Here is a 22,736-nt window from a genome sequence, read left to right as displayed (position 1 = left end):
CATTCCTGACTGTTGCTCATCAATATGAAGCTTGAAGCCCAATTTTATGAGTCTTAGAATCAGCAAAACAAATGTCAGGTGGCTTAGTTGGGGAGTATTCCTAGGATAATAATCTAATTGGTAGCTATACTAGTAACTTCCTCTTTGAAATTTGAGGAGAGTTTGGTTGTGATTAAGAATAGGTTAGAGTAGTTTTAGTAGTACGTAAGAGCTGAAAGAAAAATATGAACAAGGAAGATAAATAATATCTATAAATTACATGGCACTTAAACTGTAATACATTCATTTAGTGCCTTAAAGCAGCTGTTTAACCAGATACTGATAGTCCCTTTTTTTAAAAGCAGCTTTACTGAGATTTAATTCACATCTGATTTACTCATTTAAAGGATACAGTTCAGTAGCTTTAGTATATTCATGGGGTTGTGCATCTACCACCACAGTCAATTGTAGAACATTTTCATGTCCTCCGGAAGAAACTCTGCATCTCTTAGATCCCAAATTCCCCATATTCCTCCCAGCCCTAGGCAACTATTAATCTACTTTCTGTCTATAGATTGCTTATTCTAGACTATTCATATTAATGGAATCATAATATCTGATAGTTTGTGACTCGTTTCTTTCACTTAGCATGCTCTCAAGGTTCATCCATGTTGTGGTATGTATCAGTACTTCATTTCTCTTTGTTACTGAAAAGTATCCCGTTGCATGGATGGACCACATTTTATTTATCCATTCGTCACTTGATGGACATTTAGGTTCTTCCTGTTTTTTGGTGTTACAAATAATGCCGCTATGTACATTCATATATATGTTTTTGTGTGGACATATGTTTTCATTTCTCTTAGGTATATACCTAAGAGTGGAATTGACAGTCTTTTTGAGTATTTTTTTTTGTAGGCCATTTTTCTTATCAGAAATAATTGTTGAGTTGCTTTGAATATCATGATCTTTTATCTTCTATACTAAGTTCATCTTGAAATTTCTTAAATTGGTCATGTAAATATTACTGCATTTGATGCTGGGCTGTTTACATACTAGTACCATTACTTTGAAAAATTGAGTTCTTGAAAAATTAAGTATTAAATAAAGACATAATAGTGTACTTTAGTTTCTTTTCCTATTTCAGAGTATTATGCTATTAGTCCTGTATTTCCAGTATCCTTTTTGTATGTCCACCATTAATCTAGTTTAAGAGTTGGATTTTTTCTTAAGGCACTGGATAGTGTACATTTTAGGCTTTGCAGGACAGGTAGTCTCTGTCACAACTACTCAGTTGTGCCTTGTAGCGTGAAAACAGCCATAGACAATGTATAAATGAATGTGTAGCAATAAAACTTGATTTTACAGAAGTCAGCTGGCCCACAGCCCATAGTTTGCTGACCTCTGATCTCATTCATGGTTATGGTTTTTGTCAAATTTTAAGAAGGATTCAGACGGTACAGCACATGTGTTTATATTTGCTCCCAAGTTACAATTAAAATGATGATTTAAAAAGATATAATTTTTAATGTCAAACCAAATGGATGAAGAGATCATAGTTAACAAAAGATATCAGCAAGACTTCATATGCTGACATTTGTATGATTGATGCTGATTCAGCCACGAAGAGTGAATTTCATTTTTATGGCCATGAGCAAACAACACCATACAAAAAGATCTCCATTCTGTTTGCAGTCAGTCCTCATTGCCATCCCCAGTCCTAGGCAACCGTTAGCTTGCTTTCTATCTCTGTACCTTTCTGGACACTTCATATAGATAGGCTCACTTTGCTTCTGGTTTCTTTCACTTAGCATAATGATTTTGAGGTTCCATGTTATAGCATGTATCAATAGTTTATTCCTTTTTATTGATGAATATTATATACTTTTATAGTTATTTTAAAAATTAATCTTATTGTTTTGTCTCCCTTATTTTAAACACAAACCCTGTGAAGATAAAGACCATTGCTAGTCTTAGTTGAAATCCTTACACCTAGGTGTACCATCTATGACCTATGGTTGCTCAATGCATAGAGTAAAACATAAGAGGAAAACTCCCCCAGGTGTAATTTCAGAATAACATTTATGAACTCATAAATATATCTACCTACCTACCTATCTATCTCATCTGTGTGTGCATGTATATATATCTATATATTAGAACTTATATCTCTATCATAATATTTACGCTTCTCTTTCCTGCCTCCCATGATCTTTTTCAATATTATAAAAACATGAGTGGAAATTATGTTAACCTCACACCAGCATAATAAAGAGAGTGCTGTTATGTGTGTATTGTATAGCAAGTATCCTTGTAAACAAGTAAGATTGTAGCATATAGTATTGCCTTAGTTCAGTGATTTGCCTTCATGGCTTTTACTTTAGTATTTCAATAATAAACTTTTATACAAATGGAAAACTGTTGATGAAGTACTGATTGGTTTAAAAACAACTACACTCTACAACATAAGCTTAAGAGAAATTTTTAGTTGTTTTACCAGAGACAACTTACTCTGCTTCTCTTGCTTAATTTGTTTATCTGAAAATGGAGATGATGATGGTCATGGTCTCTCATGTAATTTGCTGTAACAATTGAAGTAACATATGCAACTGTACCTGTAATATGGTAACAGCCAGTTGCAGCAGCTATTAATAGATATGTGAATTCTTTGTAAGGTAAGTATTATTTTAATTTTCAAATCTTGAGTTGCATATGTAGAAAACATAGTTAGAAAATCAATGGCAGATTGCCTCAGTGAAGAACAGCACTTGTTGTAATAATATATAATAGAATAGATTTCAATTTACTTTCAATAAATAAATGCCAAATTACCTCAAAAAAATAAATAAATACAAACAACAGCACCCTAGTAGATAAAAAGGTGGTGAAGCAACTTTCATGGAGGAATTTTTTTGTGGATTGTATAATTTATTTTTTTGTGGCTTACATAAATATATAAGCATGCACGCATGCATGCTTCTTTGATTAAAGGCCTTACTTAGATGAACTACCAGCTTTCCCTTATAATAAAACTCCAAGGCAGTTTACACTTAATCATACTGAGGAAATTAGGTGAATTGCTGAAGATCGCAGAATGTAGGGCTTAATTTATCATTTGTTACCTTTTCTAGATTTACATCAAGTTAAATGAAGTATTACCTAAGTGTTAAAGTAGTTAAAATACTTTGTCAACAGTTTAAACATGAAGTCTTACTGAAGCTTTAAAGTCAATTCTTTTTTTTTTTTTTTTTGCGTTATGCGGGCCTCTCACTGTTGTGGCCTCTCCCGTTGCGGAGCACAGGCTCCGGACTCGCAGGCTCAGCGGCCGTGGCTCATGGGCCCAGCCGCTCCGCGGCATGTGGGATCTTCCTGGACCGGGGCACGAACCCATGTGCCCTGCATCAGCAGGCAGATGCTCAACCACTGTGCCACCAGGGAAGCCCTAAAGTCAATTCTTTATCAAAGTTTAAATATGTATTTTTAGAGGTTGTTACTTAGATAAACTAGGAAAGAATACTGATTTATTAATTGTCTCTCTACTTTCCCTTCCTTCCCTGCTGATACAGGCTATCAAGAAAGTAGACTTAAATTACCTCTTAGCTTTGTAACTTTATTATTAAAATATTAATTTGTAAGTTGACTCTAACTTCACAAGATGATTTTTCTTTCATTTGGGAATGAGTAAAAAATGAGGCACGGGGAAAATAAATATTTTTATCATTTTATGTATTCATTATTGAAGGATTATTTACTTACTTGGTGAAACACTTTACGTCTTTGGAGCAGTTAAATAAAACTTATTCTAGCAGTTTGCCTTGTTAGTATTTGTTAAAATGAGTAGCTTGGTTTCCAGTTATGTCATGAATCTAATGGTAATTTGTGAAAGAACCTGAAAGCTATTTAATATTTCATTTATATTACTTCTTTATTGTCCTTGAGAGCAAATTATTGGACAGATTTTTTTAAATGCCACTTGTTTCTTGAATCTGAATTTTTGTTTCCTTCTTTTATAACTATATACATATCTAAACCCAAAAATATGTATATAAAATATGTATATAGAATTTTATTTTGAAACTCCTCATTATTTTATAGATAACCTTAGGAGACTCTGAGAATTTCCTCGTGTTTAGTTATGCTATTCTGGAGAGCTTGCCTTGTAGCAGGTAGATGATATTTTGAAAAATATTGCTACAGTAAGTCTGTCTGGGCCTGCAGCTCAGTAATTGAATTGATTGTGTGTGTGGGCATGCCTGTAAAGAAAATACTTAAAGTTAGATTTAATATACTAAGAAGTAAACTTCAAGTGAGGTCGTTTTAAATTCTGTTTTTTCAATCCTTGATGTTACGAAAGAAGTTTTTTGTTTGATAGTTCTCTAACTATATACACATCTGTGTATCTGTACATATATTTACATATAAGCATTTTTTAACAACTCAGAAATATCCATAGATAATGTGGTAGCACTAAAAGTCTTTGCTAAGAGTAGTGAAATATTTCAAGAATGCTGTTTTAATTGTTTGTAATTTGGTATGGGGAGAACAAAATATGAGTAGGAAAAATAATTCCACATTATAACAGTAGTCCAAAATTAAGCTGTGGAAATAGAGCAATAAAACAAATCTGAGAAATAATGTACATACAGGGGGATTTTATAATTTTTTAGTTTATCTTTTCAGTGTGCAGTATTTGTGAGTGCAATTTATGTACCCTTTCCCTTAGTCACTGCACCAGATGTTTATAAAATACACTGCTGTAATTACTTGAATAAGTCAAAACATTTTAATTTATTGATGTGGAGTCCTAAGCTTTGTTGTGAATACTTTTGAAATGCTTTTTGGAAGAGTTAACATAACACAGAATTAGAATGGGTAGGGATATATTAATGTTACCCCACCTTCCCATCTCCCCTTCCCTGAATGAAAACACACAAAAAATTCTCTTTAGTTAAAAAATGAAAAGAATTAAGAAAAAAGTAGGAGTTTGAAATAGAGAAACCAGTGAAAAGTAGCTTGTGCATTGGAGTATTTCTTATAATTATTTTATACTTCTAATTCTTTAGTTTTAGTGATATGAAATATTTTGCTTTATTTGGAAAACAGTATCAGGACTTCATAGGATTTGTGTATATGCTTGGATGTTATTATTAGTTGAAAAACTGAGTTTGATTTTTCGAGTGGAATGATAAACTGAACACATATTCTCTGCTTTGCAGAAATGTCATAAGAAAGCTCGTATTTTATGCTAAATATTTGAAAGATTTATTGTCATTTATGTGTATTATATGTTAGATTTAAGCAAAAGTTAATGGGAACATGTAACAGCAATAGAATAAGAACTTAGAAATACAAATGAATTTCTGTCAACACTAGAAATAGTTTTGATCATTTAATCATAAACAGAATGTATACACCCCATTCTCTACCACCACCTTAGCAGCTATCCATCAGTTTTTAGCCGAATCATCAGGCTTCTGATTTCCAGTATACGTGATACTTTGGAAAAACTGGTATCATCACACACAATTACCTTATATAACTGAAAAGAAGGTTCATGTAGAGTTATAGATAGGAGAACACTCTAAGCTGAGAAAAGAACAAAGATCAAAACTAGGGTTTATTGATTTATTTATTATCCTTCATAGTACTGTCAATTGGTTTGGTATCAGGAAGCATCAAAATGGGATTTTACTCTTATGATTATTTTTTTCTCTCTCTCTTGTAAGTAATAACAAAGAGGGAGATAAGAAGGCAAGAAAGAGAAAGTCTAGAACAGTGGATTGCCAGGAGATGGGGTAGATAATGGGGAGGCAGGAACTGCTGAAGAGAATGTCCTAAGACAACAGTGAACTGTAGTCCTGAAGAGCTGTCTGCCTCTTCATCAAGTGAGGCTGTAAGTTCTCTAGTTTTCTCAGTAATACTTCATTTAAAATAACTTGGAGATCTAATCTACATAAGCTTTTAGCAAAGCATTTTCAGTGGGAGAAATACCAATTCTGTGAAACATTCCATGAAAAAGTGGGAAATTTTGCATACTGTATCTGGCTCTTGAGATTCACAGTGCATTATTAACACGTTATCACCTCTGAAAAGATTTAATAAAGGAATCTGTTTAACTTTACTTTTAACATAATTTTACTTGAACATGGAACCCTTTTTAATGTACTCTGATTCTTGTTTGCTGAAACTATTGTCTATAGAATCAAGCTTAGAGATTATCGACCTAGATTAAAGTTGATAGAGCTTCACTTTCAAGCAATTCATTATCCATATATGCTTTTATTACCTTTATTTATTGTGAACAGGGAAGGGGTAGGACCAATTCTTACTTCTTTGAAATTTTGATTATGGTAGAATTGCAAGGGACTTTATCTCTGTAGTGATCTATATAAAATGTAGTACTTTATGAATTTTCACTTTCAGAAAGTATAATATTGTTGATGCCCTAAATCAGTGCTTCTTAAGCTTTTTATATTCCTAAAAATTATCAGGATCTCAAGGAGCTTATATTTTTAAGGATCACAGTTATAGATATTTAAACATACTGGAAATTAAAAGTGAAAAACTAACATATTTAATGACATTTAATAATTCATTTAAACCAAAAATAGTCTATTGTAAAACATAAGTAACTAATGAAAAATATATTCTCCAAAACTATGGAGTGTGGTATTGTTTCACATTTTTGATGATATTTTTTTTTTTTTTTTTTTTTTTTTTTTGCGGTATGCGGGCCTCTCACTGTTGTGGCCTCTCCCCTTGCGGAGCAGAGGCGCCGGACGCACAGGCTCAGCGGCCATAGCTCACGGGCCCAGCCGCTCCGCGGCATGTGGGATCTTCCCGGACCGGGGCACGAACCCGTGTCCCCTGCATCGGCAGGCGGACTCGCAACCACTGCGCCACCAGGGAAGCCCTGATGATATTTTTATCTTTAAAAAATAATAAAAGTAGCAGGATTCTCTTATCCCTTCAGCAGTCTGTTACAACATGTTATTTCAGTTGAGATACATAAGAATTTCTGGCTTCACACAGCTATGTAGTTGGAAAAGGGAAGAGGACTTTTATAAAAGTCTTCAGGTAATTTTGGATATTCTTTGATAACCTTCTTAAAGGTTGGTTACAATGAGGAATCTGAAACCATAGCAATGAACTTTCATATTCTATTGAATTAAAATCCATTGATCCATCTTGCAGTTTGAATGGATCTTTAAATCATCCATGATTTGTAGTGCATAGGTCATTTGAAAAAAAACATTTCCTGAGGTATGCACATCTTCTGTATGTTGACCCATTTCATTGTACAGTATCATACAATACCAAAATATAACAGTTGTTTCTGTCACCAGTCAATTTTATCAGAAAAGTCTTTGGCGCAAGAGGGAGGAGATCTGGGGATGTGTGTATATGTACATATACACTGACTCACTTTGTGATACAGCAGAAACTAACTCACCATTGTGAAGCAACTATACGCCAATAAAGATGTTAAAAATAAAATAAAATAAAAATTTTTAAAGTCTTTGAATATTGAGAAACCATCAATATCATGGTAGAAGATGGAACTTTTCCAATATTGTAATTTTAGCCTAAAATCTTTGGTTTTATCATTGGCAAAAAAATGGCAGTTTTCTTTGAACTGAAAGATTAATTCCATTCATTTTTGTAAAAACATCTGACCAATACCAGAGCTTGAATAACTAAAATTGTTCTGTCAGTCATCCTTTTAAATAAAAATGCTGTACCATGCAAAGAATGTGGCTAGTGTAACTCATAAACAATCACACAAGTGTTCTTCCTTAAGATGACCATCATACTTTGGTAAGCAGTTGAAATATTTTGCTTCCCATTTCACCATGTAAAATATTAAAAAGACATGTACTCAAGGATCAAATATAAGAAATTTTTAATGCTTCATCAAGAATGGCCTTATTCTTTAGTAAAACTGTTGTGGTTTTTGTTTTACTGTTAGTGTGTGTGTTGGTGAAGGATACAGTGACCACTACTACAGTTTGAGGCTACTGCCTTGATTCTTGCCAAGACACCAGCAGTTTTACTCACCATTGCTTCTATACCATCAATCCGAAGGTCAACACAATTAAAAAGGCAAATAATATCTTAATATTACTATGAAAATAGGTTTGAATTTATGGACCCCATAAACATATCTTGGAGCCCCCCAGTGGTTTGCAGACCAAACTTTGAGAACTGTTACCCTACAGGAACTTGAACATTTCTTCAGGCTGACACAGTGAACTTTTTTATCCTAATTTTTTTTTTTTTTTTTTTTTTTTGCGGTACACGGGCCTCTCACTGTTGTGGCCTCTCCCGTTGCGGAGCACAGGCTCCGGATGCGCAGGCTCAGCGGCCATGGCTCACGGGCCCAGCCGCTCCACGGCATGTGGGATCTTCCTGGACCGGGACACGAACCCGTGTCCCCTGCATCGGCAGGCAGGCTCTCAACCACTGCACCAACAAGGAAGCCCTATCCTAATTTTTAAGTGAGGTATTAGATCTTCTTGGCCCTTGATTACCATTTTGATCCATTAAAATTGTTCTATGTTATCTTCAACATTGTAATTTTTGAATAAGTGGTTAGTGCTGTATTCCACCTTATAGCTTTTTCAGAAACTCTTTGTGTTCCAAATGAAATTTCTCTTGAGGACCAGATGCTCTTCTTAACTACAAGGTATTTCTCTGTGGAAGGTTGATAGCACCACATCTAAAAACAACTCATTGAGATTCCAGTGGAAATTAAAATTGGAATTCCTTTGTAATCCCTTACATCTATACTTTTGATTTTATGTTCTGACTGTGATCCGTTTGGCACTGTATCTTGGCAAAGTATCTTCATGTACTTCGTTAAGACAGATTCTAAGATCATGTCTGTGTTCATTAGAAAAGAATGTTATGATTAATTATCAGTAATAGAAATGCTGCTGTAGCTACTGCTGCTGCTACTACCACCACTGGTCACCTCTTATACATAGCATTTAACCATGTTCTAGGTGCTATTTTAAATACTTTACATGTAATTACTTATTTAATTTTAACAATCATATGAAGTGAATAGTATTATTTTCCCCATTTTTTAGATAAGGAATTTGAGGCATAAAGAGGCTAAATGATTTTCAGTGTCTGCAGTAGGCTTCAGAGAGGGAGAATTTTTGCAAGTACTGTATATTTGCTGTAGGTAGTGGCATGCATTAATTTAGTAAAGATGGTTGATCAGCTACTATGTGTTATAGATGCTGTGAACTGTGAAGACGTAATACTAAATCTGGAAGCCTATCTTTCTGTGTTTTCTGATTAAAGAGTGTCTACTTTCCTTCTGGCATTCTTCAGAAATCTTCTAGATACAATCACTGTTCTGAAAATTATTTACTATGTACACATATATCTTTGTTACACAATAAATATATGTAATTTATTTCATGACACATTGGGTGTTTTCCTACAGCCAAGTTATTATTTAAATTAGAAACTTTCTTAAGCAACTTCTTATCTGATTTGACAATGAACAAACGTTCTACAGTCCGTCTGTAAAACGCTGTTACTGATGCTTCTGTCACCCTAAGCTTTCACAACTAGGAACTGGTGACTGGGAGTTGCGTAGCCCTGATGCTCTGGCTCATTTCTGCTACCACTAGTGGAACTGTATTCTCGAAAGAATTGCATTCTTACAATTTGGTTCCCAAATCTCTTTGTACTCCTTTTACTTGTTATTCTAATTAAGTAATTTCATTAAATCTGATACACCCAAATGAATATGAATGTGAAAAGATTTTTTTTGGAAAACTTAAGTTGAATGCTTTGTAAAGCTAATAAACCAGTGGTGGGATGGATTTGGCTATGGGCCATAGTTTGCCAACTCCTGATTTATAGTACTGTGCTCTCTCCTTTGTCCTCTTTTTTTTTTTTTTTTTTTTTTAAAGGTTTAATTGATCTTGTTCATATCATCTTACTCTTTTTACACAATGTATTTATTTATTTATTTATGGCTGTGTTGGGTCTTCATTTCTGTGCATGGGCTTTCTCTAGTTGTGGCAAGTGGGGGTCACTCTTCATCGCGGTGCGCAGGCCTCTCACTATCGCGGCCTCTGTTGTTGGGGAGCACAGGCTCCAGACGCGCAGGCTCAGTAATTGTGGCTCACGGGCCCAGTTGCTCCATGGCATGTGGGATTTTCCCAGACCAGGGCTCGAACCTGTGTTGTCTGCATTGGCAGGCGGACTCTCAGCCACTGCGCCATCAGGGAAGCCCCTCTCCTTTGTCCTCTTACACTCACAATTCAGTTAACTCCTCTTTAAGTAGCCTTAAACATACATCTTCTTTTATTGCTTTTGTCTTTCCACTAGGATTTAACTCTTGTTCAGCTACCTCAGGAGATAACTCTTTTTTGTCTCCTTTTCTTCTTTTCTTCTTTCAGTTTATGAGTCAAAAAATAATTATTACAGAGAATGTACAAATGCATATAAGCCTCATAAGAATGAATTATTGTAGAATCTTTCTGTGATGTTCGTGGGGTTTCCATGATGCCTCTGGAGTAAATTATAGATGAAGTTTCATTATAGTGATATGTTATTCTTCAGTAATGAACTCTCCTTTAGTATGTTTCAAGATAACTGCATGAAATAGTAAATAATATAGAGTTAAGATACAGTATAATTTTACCTACTTAGGAAAACTCTCAACCCTCCATCACAGTTTTAAGCGTAATGTTTTACTTTCTTTGGGATTGTTGCTGATGTTTAAAAAAGCATGTGACATGCAGACAGTGTGGTGTTCTGGTTAAATGAAGAAACAGGAGTCAGATATGCTGAGTTATATGTGACCTATAAGACATTCACACTTGGATACCTTGCCTAGACTTTTTAAGAAACTAAGTTCTCTCGTTTGTAAACTGTTACATACAACTATCTAAGAATTCAGGGAGATAATGCATATAAATTGCTTAGCACACTTCCTGTCATATAGTAAGCCCTCAGTAATTGCTGACTGCTAAATAATGTAATTTCCCCCTAGTTATAGGCCTGGGAATAAGATATCTTGCTAACATAAGTACTGTATTTTTGTTTTGTTTTCTGTCTGAGAAGTAAAGTGGATTATTCCATTTCTGTAAATTAATTTAGAATATTGACATTTTGCACATTATTAATTATTATTTCATAACCCCAAACTGTATTTAGGACTGTAAATACCTTTTACCAAAATATATTCTTTAACATTAAACATAATTTCAGACTCTGATTAAACTTCAGTCATGGTATGAAATTTAATTTAAGGTCTCATGTGTTTCATTAGATTAGTGATCTCTTTGCCCTTGTGTTTAGTCTGTCATGATATTATATGAAACTTAAAACCTTCAGAGCATTTGTATTTTATTCAAAGTACATTCATCATTATCCATAGTATCTAACGTGCTGCTACCTGTCTTTGCATTCAGCTTCTTGATCCATCTAATTTTCTTCTCTGTGACTATTGGCAAAAAAATTTCAGTTCTGAATTCTTAACTGAATTCTTAAGTTAAGGCTGAAGAAGAAACTTCAAAGATAGTTTTCAAACCTGGTTTATATCTTCTTGAAAGGTGTTATAACACATTGAGCAGTGCAGTGCAATAGGGATGATTAATTTCACTCTTGCATCATTCCTCTAGGCAAGTTTCTCATTTTCCCATTTAAAAAATTAATTTAGTCTTTTTTAAGCATAGATAGGAATAATGACGAAATAATTTATAGGGTAATGAAATAGCAAAATATTTTGAGATAAAGGAAAATAGATGACTAAGATTCCGTAATGTATCTTAGATTTATAAAAGGGTACAGTAGAGCCATGTGATCATTACAAAAAGAATGTGTCTTATTCTATTAAAAAATAAGTAAAATTTATCTTTAATCTTTGGAAGATTTCTAAGAAAGAAAAATGTCCTGAAATAACACTCCTTACAAATAGTTAAAACTACTGAAAATGGAAACTCCAAAACTAAAATTGGGTCCAGTAGATCCTGTATATCAAGAGACGAAGACGCAATTATCTTTTTACTCTTCTTGAAGATGCTTATTAAGGTTTTGTTTTTAAAGTTTTTTTATGTTCTCTGAATTATTGTCCCCTCCTCACAGAATCAGTTTTCTCTTTCTCCTCTTGCCCTCCATTCCTCTCCCCTCTCCTTTCCGCTCTCCCCACTTCCCCCATTCCTTCCCCCTTTCTCTCTACTCCTGTCTTCTCCCCCCCCATTGTCCTTCCTTCTTTCTTTCCTTCTTTCCTTCCTTCTTCCTTCTTTCCTTGTCTCCTTCCTTCCTTCCTCCCTTCCTTCTATCTGTTATTGTTCTGTGTCTGGTAATGGCTTACTGTTTACAAATTTACAAGTGTAGCTATGGTTCATTTTAGGTTGTAGACATTTGTTTGCTTTGTATATAATGAGCTTGTTTTTTCAACTTGATCTGTTTTTTTGAATTGGAAATCTGACAGAGACAAATAGTACTTACATAGGGCACATTGATTGAAAGTGTCAGTCTAAGGTGGGTGGGAAGAGAGCCTTCTGACTGTAGACCCCCTAATGTGATAATGCAGATGGATTTATTCTGGGTTCTAACACCCTCATTAGAAGCCTTGCCACTTCCTGGTCTATCAGTGAAACTTCCTTGGAAAGCAGCCTGTGTTGCAGGAAGGGGTTGGTGTTAAAGACTGAGATACCCTACCTGCCTACCTGAAGTTATTTTCAAGGGGAGTAAGGGTTAGGATCGGTGCTCATTGAAACAGTTGTCCTATGTGTAAACTTTTCATGAGCCCTGATTTTGGCTCTATTTTTCTCTGTCACCCTTAATCCCAACGGCTGCCATCTTTGCTGTAGCTACTTTAGAGTATCTTCCGGATGCATCCTCCTCTGTCCATTTGATCCCTTAACCATTTACTTTCCCAACTTCCTGAAGTACGTTGATATCGTCTCTCCCTCTCCTTCACTCCCCTCTCCTCTCCCTTCACTGTTCTGGGTTTATCCTTTTCTCTGTCTATACTGTCTTGAGTATATTACTTAGAGGAAGGAAGTCAAGACACACTCTCAGTGTGCAATTTTCTGAAACATGTATATTAAAAGGTAGGAGCTATTCGAGTTTTTGCTGCCACCAGTGATTGAAGTTACTTGTTTTCATAGCAACCCAACTATCATTAAATTTGGTGGGGTTTTTATGCCAGCTTAAATTATATAAAATTGCTCTCGTTCTAATGTGTAACCTTTTATAGATAACCAGCAAATCATCATTTTCCCTTTTGAGTTGTTCCCATATAGTTTTCTATGAGTTGTTTGTTCATTTGACTTTCATATTTACTGTAAAATCTGGGTTTTATAACCAGTTTTCATAGTGTCTTTATGCAGTATATTGACTCTTCATCACATTTGCTGCAAATATCTTCTAGTTTTTTGTTTTCACTCTAAATTTAATTATGTTTACTTTAGAAATTATATTATTTGAATATGTTTATCTGCTTCATGGTTTCTAAACTTTGAGGTAATAACGTTATTACACCTCCAGACAATTTATATTAAGTACGGTTTTTATTTTTGTTTCATTAAACTTTCTAAAATGAATTTTTGTGGAACACTTTTGCAAAATAATTTGGCAGTGCATTTTGAGAGACAAGAAAATTTCTTTATGTTTTGATCCTATTCTTAGAAGACTTGATTAAAGGAAAGAATAATGTTTGGTGTTTTGAACTCAGTATTATTTTGTCAAATGCTTTGAAATATGAAAAGTCAGGTAAAATATTTTTGTGTTTTCCAGATTATTGCTCAGTTGTAACAATTGTGGACCAGACACATGTAAAGTTAACCTGCCTGTTCTTTAGTGGAAATTATGAAGCCCTTCCAATGATTTATAAAAATGGAGATATTGTTCGCTTTCACAGGCTGAAGGTATAATTCATACTGTTTAGAACTTATATTAGTTTGAAGAGAGCCCTGTATTGCTCACTAAAACTAGTTACACTAATTATGTAGTTGCTTTGTTAGAACATGACGTCAGGCATTTCAAGAGACAAGAAGAAATGTAAATAGTATCAGACTTCAAATGATTTATATTAGGAAACCTCTTCATTTGAGCAAACTACCTGACCTCCTTCCACAGAAATGTGTTAGCTGCCGCGATTCGGACTAGTTGCATTCCGTTAGAAAACATTTAATTAAAAGGTAGTGAATAAATAGTATGTGATTTTTTAAAAATCAGCTTTTTAACACTTTAATATTTTCATTCTTTTAGGTTTTAAACATTTCAGTCCCTTCATAGTTTGCTTTTGTTACATGGGCTTCCACGCAACCCCTTCACTATCTTGGTTGTCTTTTCTTCTAATGCTTCAGTTTATCTGTGGTCCTCATGGTCACTGATGCTCATAAATGAGTGCAATAGTCCACATGTCTTCTAGTCTTAAGATATGGTGGGAAACAACTCTCTTGCTCTATTAATGCCTTTTCTCTGAGAATAGAAGAATATTGGAGAACATTTGCTTAAAGATAAAGAGAACTAGAAATATTACTATTGTAGCACTATATTACAGGCTTATCCAAACTTCAAAAAAATAGCTTATTTCTGACACACTGCTGTTCCCTGTAGTACAGTTGACCCTGAACAGCACAGTTCTGAACTGCTCGGGTCCACTGATGTGCAGATTCTTTTCAGTAGTAAACAGTGCAGTACTACAGGATCCCACGGTTAGTTGAATCCATAGATGCTGAACTGAGGATACAGGGCCGACTGTAAGTTATAAGGGGGTTTTCAACTGCACAGATGGTCGGTGCCTCTAACGCCCGTGTTCAGGGGCCAACTGTATTTGTAATTCTTGCTATTGTTTAATTGAAGTAAAATATACATCTCTCTTTTCACAGTATTAGCATGCTCATGTTACTGACACTCTAGAAACGTCCTTTGTACCCCTACCTGGGGTTGTCATTACACTCCCCCGCCCCCACCAAGAGTAAATAATCTCACAACTTCTAACAACATATGTAGTTTCATATGTGTTTGTTCTTTATATAAAGGAAATACACTATGGTTTTTTGGTTTTGTATTTTTTTTTAATTTCTGGCTTATGCTTGTATGAGTCAACTGCACTATTACATATAGTTTTACTTTGTTCATTTTCACTGCTAAATGGTATTCTGTCCAGCCAGTGTTTGAATTCACCAGAATTTATATATTTATTCTGTTGGTCGTTTAGGTAGTTTTCAGTTTGAGGCTATTATGCTGCTATAAACAGTCTAGTACATACCTTTTACTGAATATATATAATTATATGTTATATAATATATACATTTATATGTAATTATAATATATATTACATATTATATATTGTATAATGCATAGATACATATGCATTTCAGTTGATTGTATACCAAGGAGTGTGGCTCATGAGTTCAGGGTTGTGCATATATTAGCCTTTAGTTTTCCAAAGTGTTTTTTACCAACTTACACTCCCATTAGAGATATAAGAGAATTCCAAATCTCTTCAGAGAACCAGTTTTTAGCCTTGATTTTCTCTATTGTATGTTTCTATTTCTCTTACCTTGATTATGTTTTCTTTCTACTTTCCTTGGATTTGAAATAATATTCTTTGTGCAGCTTCTTGAGATAGAAGCCTAAATTTCTGATTTTTAACCTTTCTTCTTTTGTAAAATATTCACTTATTTCTATACATTTTTCTCTATGTATTGAATACTACATTAGTTATATCCAACAAGTTTTAGCACATCACAGCTTAAGTATCCTTCAGTTCAATATATTTTCTAATTTCCAATAAATATATAAATACATTTATTAATATCAGACAGTATTACAGGAGACTAAAAGAGGTATTTCATAAGTTCAAAAGGGTTGCTTTATAAAGAAGATATAACAGTCATAAATGCATGTGCATCTAATAACTGAGCCTTGAAATTCAGAAAGCCAATGTTTTTAAGGCATATCCCAGCTGTCTCAGTCAGACTGATGAGCCCTTAGCCTCAGCTGCATTTTACTCACTTCAAACTCTTATATTTTAAGTGCTCTAGTTTTCCCTATAATATTCATAAATAACTGTTACTTATTATCCTTTTTCCTTTTATGAATTATACCTTAATAAAAAAACTAATAAATGTTTTGTTAGTAAAACTGCAAGCCTGATAGTATTAGGGAGGCTGCCACCTAGCTCTTTAAAAAATAAAAATAATCTTGCATAGCGTTTTACAGTTTACCTGGTGCTTGTGGATTTTGATATAGCCCAGTAGATTTTATAATTTCATATGCTAATTAAATGAAATATTTAAAGAATTATGTCCTCTATTAACTATGCTGGCAAGATTTTATAATCTCAGAAGTGTTTCCAGTTCCTAGGTTCTGGATCAGTAAACCTGTTTTGTTTGTTTCTGTTTTGTTTTCTACTTTGCCACTTTCTTAGATCCAAGTATATAAAAAGGAGACTCAGGGTATCACCAGCTCTGGCTTTGCGTCTTTGACATTTGAGGGAACTTTGGGAGCTCCTATCATACCTCGTACTTCAAGCAAGTGTTTTAACTTCACCGCTGAGGACCACAAAATGGTAGAAGCCTTACGTGTTTGGGCATCTACTCATATTTCACCTTCTTCAACATTAGTGAAATTGTGTGATGTCCAGCCAATGCAGTATTTTGACCTGACTTGTCAGCTCTTGGGCAAAGCAGAAGTGGATGGAGCATCATTTCTTCTAAAGGTAGATTTTTTTTTAAATTTATTTATGTATTTATTTTATCATTTAAATCATTTTTTACATCTTTATTGGAGTATAATTGCTTTACAGTGGTGTGTTAGTTTCTGCTTTATAAAAGAATATGGAACGCTTCATGGATTTGCGTGTCATCCTTGCGCAGGGGCCATGCTAATCTTCTCTGTATCGTTCCAATTTTAGTATATGTGCTGCCGAAGCAAGCACAGGTAGATATTTTTAAATACTTGAAATTGTTTTGTAAGTTACCATGACCTGTAAGCCTGTAAAGAGTTTGTATTTCAGCATTCTGATGGAATAAATATGCATACTGTGTACTAAGAACTTAAAATCTAACCATTTTTAATGAGCCTGTAATTTCTATGCAACTTTACTCTTGAACTTCTCTTCTTTATCCTATACTTCTAGAGAAAAATAGTATTACCAGATCTACATTTTAAATATAGTATTGTTTATATTGTGTTTATATATTTCTTATTAGTACTAGCAAAATGAGTTGTTTTCTATTGCTATTTTTAAGTTGCAGCTCTAAAAATGCATATTTCTGTTTCCCTATCAAGATGTAGCCTTCCTTCTCACTCATTTGCATTCTTCTTGGCCCACTGATGTTGGGTTCTCTTCTCATGTTATTTCACTGTCTGCTTCATAGGTAGGTCATGGATGGTTTTGAAGTGTTAATTTTTTCTTGTTATATTTTATTTTCTTAAATCTGCAGGAAAAAAAAGTGACATAAGACCCATCTAATCTTTGTTTACACCTATCCCAATTTATTCGTGAATAGCTTCCGGAGAGGACAGTAGTCTGATACCATCCTCACCTACCCAGCCTAGGCAGGATGCATTTAAACAAACACTGCTTTAGCCCTGCTTCTCTGGTTCTTTCTTTAGTTTCTGACTCTTTGGAACGATGGAACAGGAAATGGAGTACAGTTGGCCCTTGGACAAATATTGGGGTTTAGCATTATTATCAGTTATACCTTGCCCATATTAAAGAATAGTGAAGATAGAAATTATTGAATAAAATACAAAGTGTTTGAAGTTGAAAATAGCACACATTTATATACACATGAAATACTCTGAAAAAGTAAATGCATGCTATAAAAAAACATAAATAAGTTAAGTATGACAAAATTGAAGCTAAAGCAACATAAAATCATCCAAACAAAATGAGAAGGAGGTCAGCCAGTCATACTTTATGCCCAAAGTGACATATTTAACAAATGAGTGTTTGCTAATCACTGAACACTTCCAATGACAAAAAATCAGCTGTGCAGAGAAGTATTCTCCACCTTTTGGCTGCTGTATTGAGCGTAAATTCTTAAATTCTGAGATAAAACCTGCCACCTTTTAGCTGACGTAGCTGAATCTATATTTTCCTTCTAAAGCAAGAAAACATGCCTGCATCCCATTTTTATAGATAGCCTTTTCAGATAAGTAAAAACAGCTTTCATGTAGATATTATTTTAAAATACAGCATTCAGAAGTGAATGTAAGAAATTACATTAGTAAGACTTTCTTGAGGACAATTTAAAAGAAATCTCAAAAGTCGCTCTATGCTCTTTGTCTCAGCAACTCTATTTTCATAAATTTATTTTATAGTAATAATTTAAAATGTGGAAAAATGCCTTTAAAGGAATATTTATATTTCTTGCAGTAACGAAAATCAGAAAAAACTCGCATACTAGCAATAGAGAATTTTGTGAATTATTTATGTGTTGTGGAATACTTTGTGACTATAAAATGACATTGTAGGCATATACTTATTGATATAGAAATTCACAATATTCTCTTTAGTGATTAATGTACTTTCATTTATATACTAAAAATGTATTATATGCATAGCAAAAAATATATTGAGAGGACTATATAGCAATATTTTGCTCATTTTATCTATGGGAAGTCAAATTTTAAGTGATTTTTTTTTTCTGAAATTGATTTTCCTATCCCAAACTAGGAATACTTTTTTAAAATTTTGTTTTGAAAACAAAAGTAGCCAGACCTTACTCCAAATGAGTTCTGGTCAGCATGGAATATAGCGTAATTATTTCCTGTCTCAACTGAGATATGATACTAATATTGGTCTCTTTATTAGTAACTACAATACATTCATTTTAATTATTCTAGTAGATATGATTCCCCCACATACTGTTGTTTCTAAAAGAAGTTAATTTTAATTATAGGTTATTAAGACTATAATGTTAATAAGAAGAGATTAAAGGCTATGGTTGGGGATATACTCAAAATTTAGAGCCTTAAATGTCTTCATAAACAAAGAAAGAAAAAAAAGCATAGCATATCAGAATAGTCTTTCAAGTCAAGAAATTGAAAAAGTAACAAACAATTATAGAAAGTTTGAGGTAGTATTTTAATAAGGTATTTAACTTTGGGATAGGTAATTTTAACATTACCCAGAAATTTAAAAGATATTTTTAAGTGATATATAGTAAGAAATTTCTCTCCTTGACTTCCTCTCTTGTCCCCTTGCTGCTATAATAATAAAAATAACATTAACATTTCAAATTGGCAAAGGATTGTTAAATGGTGATTGTTATCTATTTGGAAAAAAGAATTAGATCTGTATAAACTATGCAGATACATAGCAGATTGAGTTTTGATACAAGATTACAAAAGTTCCAGAATTTCAACACAAGGTCTGACTTATACTCTACTCTCTCAGCCCCTCCTTCAGAAGACTCATGGATTGGTCTGTAAAGCCATTTTAAAGTCTCAAAAACATGTACACAAAATGAAAGAACAAATTCCAAGTGAAGAAAAATGCGACATGTTACTACTCCCAAAGTGATTGTCCTAGGTCTTTGAATAACTTAGGAAACAGAATGAGTGACACAAACTCATGATTGTTTATTTACAACTTAGCACTGTCACCAACATTATTCAGTACTTTCTCTGTAATCTGACACTGGCAGATACCTGTATAGATATGCGGTGTTTTCCAAAAAATAGGCAGAAGACCTAAATAGACATTTCTCCAAAGAAGACTTACAGATAGCCGACAGGCACATGAAAAGATGCTCAATATCACTAATTATTAAAGAAATGCAAATTAAAACTACAGTGGGGTACTGCCTCAGACTGGTCAGAATGGCCATCATTAAAAAGTCTACAAATAACATGTGCTGGAGAGGGTGTGGAGAAAAGGGAACCCTCCTACATTGTTGGTAAGAATGTAAATTAGTGCAGCCCCTATGGAGAACAGTATGGAGGTTCCTTAAAAAACTGAAAATAGAGTTCACATGATCCAGCAATCCTATTCCTGGGCATATATCTGGAAAAGACAAAAATTCTAATTTGAAAAGATACATCCAATTTTCATAGCAGCACTATTTACAATAGCTAAGACATGGAAGCAACCTAAATGTCTATTAATGGATAAAGAATATATGGTGTATATATACAATGGAATATTACTCAGCCATAAAAAAAGAATGCCATTTGCAGCAACATGGATGGACCTTGGAATTACAGTAATAAGTGAAGTAAGTCAGAGAAAGGCAAACATCATATGATATCACTTATATGTGGAATCTAAGCAAATGATACAAATGAACTTATTTACAAAACAGAAATAGATTCACAGACATAGAAAACAAATTTACGGTTACCAAAAGGGAAAGGATGGGGGTAAGGATAAATTAGGAGTTTGGGATTAACAGATACACACGACTGTATATAAAATTGATAAGCAACAAGGACCTATGTATAGCACAGGGAACTATATTCAATATCTTGTAATAACCTATAATGGAAAATAATCTGAAAAAGATATATGTGTGTGTGTCTGTGTGTGTGTATCACTGAATCACTTTGCTGTACACCTGAAACTAATACAGCATTGTAAATCAACTATACTTCAATTAAAAAAAATATAACAGTTAAAAAAAAAAGGAAATGTGGTGTTTTCTATTTAAGTAGACTGTTCACTCTTACCCAGCCAAACTTCTGACATGCAGAGGCATTCTCACCTCTCTCCAAATGTCTTTTGTCCCGCCCTGTTGTAGTATAGCATAGCCTCAAGCTCATCTCTTCCAGCCCTAGCACAGCACAGGCTAGCTCAGGTCTTAAGGATGGGATAGTGCATACTCGTCCTGGGCCCCTGTTCCCATCCTTACCTCAAGGTGACTTAAATAGCAATCCAACCTGCCTTTCCCTTTCCATCACCCATGATTGTAATTCACTTGTGTTCATAACATCTAACATAAACAAAATATTCATATCTCTGCTTTCAAAGGCCTTTTCCAAATCAGAACAAAGTGGAAAAATGGGCAGAGGTCAGATTAGTTCCCTAAAAGCTAGGAATTTATACTTAAGAAAATTAGCAGAGATACTTGTAAAGGTTTATGTACAAGATGGTAATTACTAAATTATTTAAAATAGCAAAAATTTTGAAACAAGTCAAATGGCCAAAAAAGGGATTGGTTTAGTAAATTTGTTTGCAAACGTAAAGTAACGTAAAGTAACGTGAAGCCATTGAAAATCCTATTTTAGAAGAATATTTAAATTGCCTGAAAAACTGCCCAGCAATAAATTAAGAAATGAAAAGCAGAATAGAATGCCAGCTTGGTAAAAAGAAAAAAAGACATATATATTATAACTACATAGAAGAAAAAAAGATAAGTAAATTCAACAATATGTTAATAGTTTTTCTAAACTCATAGCTGTTTGAATTTTTTTCCTTACATTTTATTCATTACCTATACATATGTAGTCCTTTTACAATCAGGAAAGAATATACATATTCAAAGTTTAACAGATATTTGGGGGAATATATTTAATTACTTTTAAGCTATGTTACCAGCAAATAAAACTCTTCTAGCCTCCACAATTTTACAAAAGGATCATTAAACTTTTGTTCTACTTCTTATGCAGGTATGGGATGGCACCAGGACCCCATTCCCATCTTGGAGAGTCTTAATACAAGACCTTGTTCTTGAAGGTGATTTAAGTCACATCCACCGGGTGCAGAATCTGACAATAGACATTTTAGTCTATGACAACCATGTTCAAGTGGCCAAATCTTTAAAGGTGATGTGTAGCAAGCATGTTTTGCTCTTTTGTATTTTTATAAATTTTAGGGTAAATCACATGTTAGATGATATTTGAGGTCTAGAAATTAACTCCAGATTAATTTTTTGCTTTAATTTGTAAAATGTGTATTTAAATTATTAGACGATATATTAAATTATAATGGCTTTTTTAAAGTTAAAGAATGTTTCCTGAATATCTTAAAGCTGTGCCCAATTTTACTATGGAAATAAGAAAGAAAAATTTTTTTCTGCCATAAAGTTTGCTTTAAAATAACAAAGGATGTATAAAATATTTGTAAACTTAAATGCTAAGCTCTTTACTTGGTTTGATTAAATCCAGTCTTTAACTTTTTACTCATTAGTCTAAGAAATAGTTAATACACCTCTAAAATATATTGATAAATTATCTGTTTATATCATACAGTTTATTAGAATTTGCTCACTGTTTTTGATTGGGTGAAGCCTGTATTTGAATGTATATCTGTTTCCAGAGCTAATCTTCTTAAGCAGTATAAAGAAATGAATTTCTTGATTGCAAATAGCTTCCATCCTACATTTAGGGAGCTATATAACCTACTTATGGGAAGAAAATAGGGAAAGTGAATTGTAATTTTTTTAGATCTGAATTTTAGTGCCGGGTTTCTTTTTTGTAAATAAATGTTCTTGGAGAAGGAAGTATTTCCACTTTTACACTGTGTTACAAAGAAGCCCACCCAACTCAATAAATTAGGTTAAAGTCCACGTCAAGGAAGGTGATAACTGTACTCTTTTGTCCTTTATGAGTGTATTCATACCTTTCATATCAGAAAATTGACTGTTGAAGATATATTTTTGATGCTTTTCCATGATTTTATCTGCATTGATTAGCTTATTTCAAAAATAAATGTAATGATAAAGCCAATTCTAAAGTCTTTTTAAAATACAGATAGAGTTCTTTTACGAATGAAAAAGATTTACATTTTAGATTCGACTTTCACTGTTTAATTCCCTTCT

At 33.6% G+C, this 22,736-nt stretch overlaps 1 protein-coding gene across 1 annotated transcript in view; it reads left to right on the top strand.

The window, feature by feature from the left end:
• The window catches only part of POT1 (protection of telomeres 1), a 74,830-nt gene that overhangs the window by 26,028 nt on the left and 26,066 nt on the right, over positions 1-22,736 (top strand). Inside the window, exons 7-9 of the mRNA XM_007450766.1 lie at positions 13,753-13,883; positions 16,397-16,687; positions 21,586-21,741. Coding sequence (XP_007450828.1) covers positions 13,753-13,883; positions 16,397-16,687; positions 21,586-21,741 — 578 coding nt within the window. The remainder of the gene's footprint in view (positions 1-13,752; positions 13,884-16,396; positions 16,688-21,585; positions 21,742-22,736) is intronic.

This window comes from Lipotes vexillifer, unplaced genomic scaffold (genome assembly GCF_000442215.2).
Source record: "Lipotes vexillifer unplaced genomic scaffold, Lipotes_vexillifer_v1.1 scaffold287, whole genome shotgun sequence".
Lineage (NCBI taxonomy): Eukaryota > Metazoa > Chordata > Mammalia > Artiodactyla > Lipotidae > Lipotes > Lipotes vexillifer.
This window is presented reverse-complemented; position numbering and strand designations above follow the sequence as displayed.